The sequence below is a fragment of the Scophthalmus maximus genome, chromosome 3, assembly GCF_022379125.1.
Source record: "Scophthalmus maximus strain ysfricsl-2021 chromosome 3, ASM2237912v1, whole genome shotgun sequence".
NCBI lineage: Eukaryota > Metazoa > Chordata > Actinopteri > Pleuronectiformes > Scophthalmidae > Scophthalmus > Scophthalmus maximus.
This window is the reverse complement of record NC_061517.1, coordinates 4771457-4777779: the sequence shown is the minus strand read 5'-3', so window position 1 is coordinate 4777779 and position 6323 is coordinate 4771457. Positions and strand designations below refer to the sequence as shown.

Sequence of the window (6323 nt, the reverse complement as noted above, 5' to 3'; positions counted from 1 at the left end):
CGTCATGATTGACAGCTGATATTGACGTGTGTGATTGGTCAAACGTGCGTCAGCAGGACCTTGATGCCGTGGCTCTACTCCACGTTCTGGCTCCAAACAATGTCGAAAGCACAAGATGGCGGCGCCCGTATCCGGGATACTTTTGGCTTGATTTTTATGCAATGGGAGGAGGTGGAAACACGTCGTCCATCTTTACATACAGTCTATGGGATCACAGAAGATAGCACTCGGATTTTAAACAGCGTTGTATAGTATTTCAGTTTGATGTCACTATAAAGTTTGGAGACATATTCTTTAGGATAAAGAATATGTCTGTTTATTGGTTTATTGGTTTTGTACAGTGGGAGTGAGACACAGAGCTTCATTGTGAACACCTTCAGGATTCTTTATCATAACAAATATTTCCCCTCATCACAGCTGTGCAGCAGAGTGTTTCTTTTGTGTTTTTGCCAGAGATGCTGTAACGCACGTCCAACATGGCGAGGGAGAGCCGTGTGACTCCATATTCATGTTTTACCTTGACAGGGCCACTTACCGCACCATAAATGCTGAAACATTTCCAAACATATAGTCTATACAAGAGCAAACGCCATTCTGTAACACTGAAAGATGGCTGGGACTAAATGGAAATCTCTGGGGAGTGTTTTAGCTCTCTCTCTATGTGACATTGTGAGGCACCGGGAGCCACAAGGTAAGACGGATTCAATTTAGAGCTTCTGGAGAGGCAGCGGGTTGGAAATAAAGTTGTCTGCGGTGCGCTCAAATGATCTTTAGCCACTAGTTTTGAGGGGGCGGAAAACCCTATAATGTAATGGTTTAAACCCTTAATGTCTTCGCTCTATAAAGCTCTGTGACGAGCATACAGAACAGGCTCTCCCCCCTCACAGTTCTTGTGCGAGTGCATGTCATTGAATAGGAAATGCACTTTATAAGAGTCTCACGGGCCGATGGAAGTGGAGCAGGTAGTCGGCCTGCAGCGGTTCGTTTCCAGGGCGACCGTCACCTGTTCTCTTGTGACAATGTGCAATCAACCATGGAGCACACTTGGCTAAAGCTATGAAGTGAAATTAACGTTGCATGTGGTGATGAAGTGTTATGCACTGGTGTGCTACTCGTATACCATGAGTCATTGAACGGTGTTTAAACTGCTCTTGATTAATGCGACAGCCTGCGTGTAGGAGTTTTGACTTTGTTCCATTCTTTGAGCCACTTCAATCGCCAATGAAGCCAACGAGGAAAGTGCCTGAAGCCTGCATTCTCTGGAATGACCATCAGAGGGCGACTCCCAGTGGCCACATTATCCTGAGGAGTTTATAGTCTCAATCGCTAGTTAAATGTGATAGCGAATAAATATATGAATCTTCTCCAATGCAGCATGATGTTCATTGTGTAAATTGTGGAGTAAAATAGACGATAAGGCAATGGCGTGCATTGTGGCGTGGATACAGAGTGATTGACAGCTAATGCCATCCAATCGGTGCATGGCTACAGGGTTACGTGGGCACGTGGTGGAGGAGCTCTCACTCAGACCCCGCCCCAAGTCTGGTTTAAAAAACCACTGGTCGTATATAATCACGATGTGACGAGATTCCTTTGACGTCAAACAGACAATCGGACATTCGCGTGCCCTTCACGCCGTGACTGGCCGTTGGTACGAATGTAGAGCGCAAACAGGGTTTGAACTTCTCAGTCAGGCTCTTTTTTTCGCCGTCACCTTTTATGGCTAATTTACAACACAAAAAATACATGTTGATGAAATTCTGACCAGATGCATTTGAAGTCATTTGGCAAGTTGCAAAAACGTTGACGTTGAACGTGTCGCTTGGACGTTTACTGACGACACACATCTGATCTTCTGTTTGATCGCTGACCGGTGAAGGAAACATCACGGTTGGCATGAATACAGATAAAAACAACGTCTCTATGTGAACACGTCCAAAACTGCAATCTTTCCGTAACAGTGACCAAAGTGCATTACTTCTGAATATAATCCAGCCAGTTCTTACATTTGCCCACCGCACCAATAATTGAAAACTATTCTCATAAATATATAAAGCTAATAGGAGACGGCGTCGCATGAAGCCGCCTAGATGCTCACCACATGCGATTGCAGTGGCCCGGGGAGGTTTCGCTCGCCGGGTGCAGACTTCAGAATCCTCACGGTGGGTTTTGTAATGGTTCGAGGAAAACAATTCCCCGAGTTGCTTGACCTTCCCGCGCTCACAGATTCATGAGGCAGCACTATCGATTTAAACAGGTGTAAAGGGCCCCCTCACCTGCCCAGGAAATTGAATCATGTCAGAGGGCCGGCGGGTTATTGCGCGCGACGCCGTCACCGCACGCCACAGGACACTTCTATGTCAGGGGGGGCCGGACAATATTCATTTTTACTTTCACCTCCCGTTGTGGGGACCAAGCGGGCGGGGAGAGCCGCGGCACATTTGACCAGAAAGAGGTTAATGGCATTTTGCTCTCGGAAAGTATCCAGGAAGTCGCCGGAGCGGGCGCGCCGAATTCACATCCCGCCGCAGTGTCCGGACTTAAAATATTCAGGATGTGTGCTCTCATCCTCCTTGAGAAGGCCAATGATATAGAGCTCCTTTCCTCTGTTGGGTAAAGCTAATTAAGTTTCTTTCTTCTTTTTTTTTTTGGAAATACCTAGTTTCATAATCAGAGCAACACTGTCGTAAATTTCAATCCAACGTAGATCGTGCGCCCGTCACCCTTATCTCAATATGACGGTATCCTTTTTTTCCCCAGGAGTTATACTTTAATGTCATTTTAGGTCTACACCTTCTTGCAGTGTGTGTGTGTGTGTGTGTGTGTGTGTGTGTGTGTGTGTGTGTGTGTGTGTGTGTGTGTGTGTGTGTGTGTGTGTGTGTGTGTGTGTGTGTGTGTGTGTGTGTGTGTGTGTGTGTGTGTACTCGGAGGTGAGCATGCTCAGACTTATTTCAATCCCTTTCGTGAATGGCTGATTATCACAATCTCTAGCTTAAGTTCAGGGCGAGCAGAACCGCAAAGCCCCTCAGAGTGAGCGACAAAAGACGAGAGGAAGGAGTCGGCATGGCCCAGAAAAATAACTGTGAGTTTGCTTTTTTTTATTGTGTCAATTGTTCTTACGTCAGGTAGAGTTGATTACAAACAAGCGCGCTAATAAGACAGCTGGGGTGTAAATGAATGGCACTCGGAACATTCCTGGGTGACGCGCAGCACACGTTCCGCTGCACCTGAAGATCTTTTGTTTGCTGCCCTCAGGATCATCACCTTCCTTTTGATTTTTTTTTCATTTCTCATTAGCGCTTTGGAGACCCAATTATTTTTGCATCTAGCGTTCGGGCTCTCGACTCTCGAAATGACGCCGCGGTGGTTTTAAATGGCAACTTTTAACTCGGCGGTTGTCGCATGAAAATGTCAGTTGTCGTATTCTCGCGGAATTAAAAAAATGACAAAGGGCGAGATTCTGTGAGAGGTGTATTGATTAACGTACTCGTTGTTTTTCGCAGTCACATGAGCGCATTGAGCCTATTGTGAAATCCAGCAGGAATTTCCCACTGCCACAACAGGCGGATTAGTCTCACCGAGCTCCCATTCTCTCCCTCCCTTCTTCTTTCTCTCTCCTCTCCCTCCGACATACAGTTCCGTTCTCCATCAGGGAATATAGACCCTCGGATCGGCACGTGGTCCTTCCGCTCTTCCGTGACGGGATCCTCGAGCACGTGTACCCGGCCTTCTTCAAGGCCATGAGCCACCCAGACCACGTGGGCGTCGCTCTGAGTATTTCCATGGCCGGCTATGTGCTGGGAGGCAGCTCCTACTTCCAAGCCTTGCTCTTTGGCGGCGCGTGGGCCGGCCTCATCTACTACTGCTGCCACGACATCTACGAGGGCTACGTGACGCGGCGGCTGGGCACGGACATGGCCGACATTCAGGCCAACTACCTGCAAAGCCCAGACAGTGGTTTCTGGGTGGCAGAGGCAGACGTCAACGGCCAGACCAAGGTGGTGGGGATGGTGGCGGTGGCGGGGAGGAAGAGCGAGGAGGGCGCTGAGCGGTTTGACGACCTGAACGGAGGACTGGCGGCGGGAGGCCCAGAGTCGGCATGCGGCGCCGGAGACGGGGGCCACGGCGAGATGCCCCACGTGGTCGTGGTTTTCCCGTGGCGCCGCAAAAGCCTGGGCTCACAGCTGATGCAGAAGGCCTTGGACTTCTGCAAAGAGCACGGCTACGCCCGCCTGGTTCTGGACGTCAGCTCGCCGCAGACGGCCGCCATTTCCCTGTGCCAAAAATCCGGCTTTGTTCAAACCGCATCCCACAGTGACACGCACGCCAACCGCTGGGTCTCCAGACTGGCCAGAATAAATGTGATGCGGATGGAGAAGTTCATTTAAAACCTGCGACGGACTGATACAACCTCACCTTTACGAAGAAGAAGAATTCAGCTAATTTATGTCTCATTGAATGATCACGGCTGAGTGATACCTCATCACTTTTGTCTCCAGCTTGCTGTCATGGTAGTTCGGGGGGGGGGGGATAACAGCATTAAATTCCATGTTTTTTCCAGAAAGCAGCATTAATGATCTCAGTTTCCTTGTATTTCTTCTTGCCTTGATGTATTATGTATACACCTGCAGCCCTGACAGTCCACAGCCACAGAGAGCAACGGGATTAGTCCACTTCATTGGATTGGTCAAATCTATCTACAATACGCGTTCGTGAGAAAAAAGACATTGATTTCTTTAAACTAGTTATTTGTCATTAAGCGGAACAAACTGTTTTTTCCCCCCTTCAATTAGCCATTGTTCTCCTGTCCGCCGAGGAATGTAAAGATATATGTGAGGAATTGGTAAAAGGTAGTCATTTGGAAGCAGGAGAACTTTTCTTTTTAAGCTCCTTTCCGGAGAGAAGTTGAATCCCTCTGCCTCAGAGGAATTAACGCCAGCTGACTTCTAAGACCTCACAACTCTTTGCTTAAAATACCAATGAAAAAATGCCATAGTGTGAGGACATTGGGAGGTTTAACATTCCTTTCAGGCTAAGAGAGCCCCGTGTGTGTGCGTGTGTGTGCGCGCGCGCGCGTGTGTGTGTGTGTGCGTGCGTGTGTGTGTGCGTGCGTGCGTGTGTGTCATAAAAAGAGGATATTCAGGAGTTCAGTTTGCTGCAATGCTTTCAGGTCATCATCTATATATATATATATATATATATATATACAATATCTATTAACTTGAAATTAAATATATTGTCCATAACGGTGTGTTCATATATGTATAATCACCAGCAAGAAAGAGTTCATTATAGCTACGCCGGTGGACCCGTCCTCCATGTTTGCTCCGTCATGTTGAGTACGGTGGCCTAAAACGGACAAAACTGGTCCTGAACGCTCAGTTGGTTGCGGTTTGCAACTTCACCACCAGATGATGCCAAATATTACACACCGTAGCTTTAAGTAGTTCCAGTCAACCAGTCTAATGATACGAGTCGGGACACGGCATTCCCAGTTTACAAAACAGAAACTGTAACGGTTGGCCAGTGTTCATGAAATAATGTAAACACGGCGCTTCCCGTCAACTTCCTCAGCCTGATGCCAGCAGTAAACTTCCTTAAAGAGCTCAACAATGCAGATTTGCAGATTTCTTACCTACATTGCCTCACAAAATGCGTGCCCACGGACAGTTAGCCCGCGAGGAAAAAAGCATCAAGCAGCCAGTGTGTGCGGGGGCAGGTGTGGCCTGAATGGGTTTCAAGAGGGAGTACTGTATGGATAGAGCAGCTTGGCACTGAGAGACACACACACACACACACACACACACACACACACACACACACACACCCCGCATCAGAGGCCTTCAGGCATCAATCACTCCTGCCCGGGCTGTCAGGGAAAAATTAGGCCGGTGGCCAACAGGCAGGTGCTGAACCAGCCAGAGGAAGATGAGCCTCAACGCTGGCCAACCCGTTGTCATCCTCTCGCAAACTACGAGCGCAACTGGCCTCGAGCTAATGACAGCTTGATTGTAATTCCACTCATACGCACGCCGCGCAAATTGAGTCAGTTTGCCGATTTGAGGGGGATGTTGGTTAGAAACAACCCTTCGGAAACGCTCAAAACACTCAGTCGCACAAAAGTCTGAATCGCTGGAGCCATTCGCCCACTTGTTTTCTGTCGGTATTGAATTCTTGGAAGTGCATTTAATAAGTTTTGTGTTTGTTATCTAATCAACACATCCTGTCAAAGTGAAAACAGGTCTCTCAGAGTTATCTAAATGAATGACACAAATATGAAATGCAAAATACTCGTTTGCCTGAGAATTGACTCGCTCCAAAGT

At 47.9% G+C, this 6323-nt stretch overlaps 1 protein-coding gene across 1 annotated transcript; it reads left to right on the top strand.

Annotated features, from left to right (window-relative positions):
- The first annotated feature begins 1228 nt into the window (after positions 1 to 1228).
- LOC118316822 (N-acetyltransferase family 8 member 3) lies at positions 1229 to 4516 on the top strand. The gene is made up of 2 exons (XM_035645041.2): positions 1229 to 3082; positions 3637 to 4516. The coding sequence occupies exons 1-2, from the start codon at positions 3064 to 3066 to the stop codon at positions 4386 to 4388; spliced, it is 771 nt and encodes a 256-aa protein (XP_035500934.2). The 5' UTR covers positions 1229 to 3063; the 3' UTR covers positions 4389 to 4516.
- Positions 4517 to 6323: the final 1807 nt, after the last annotated feature.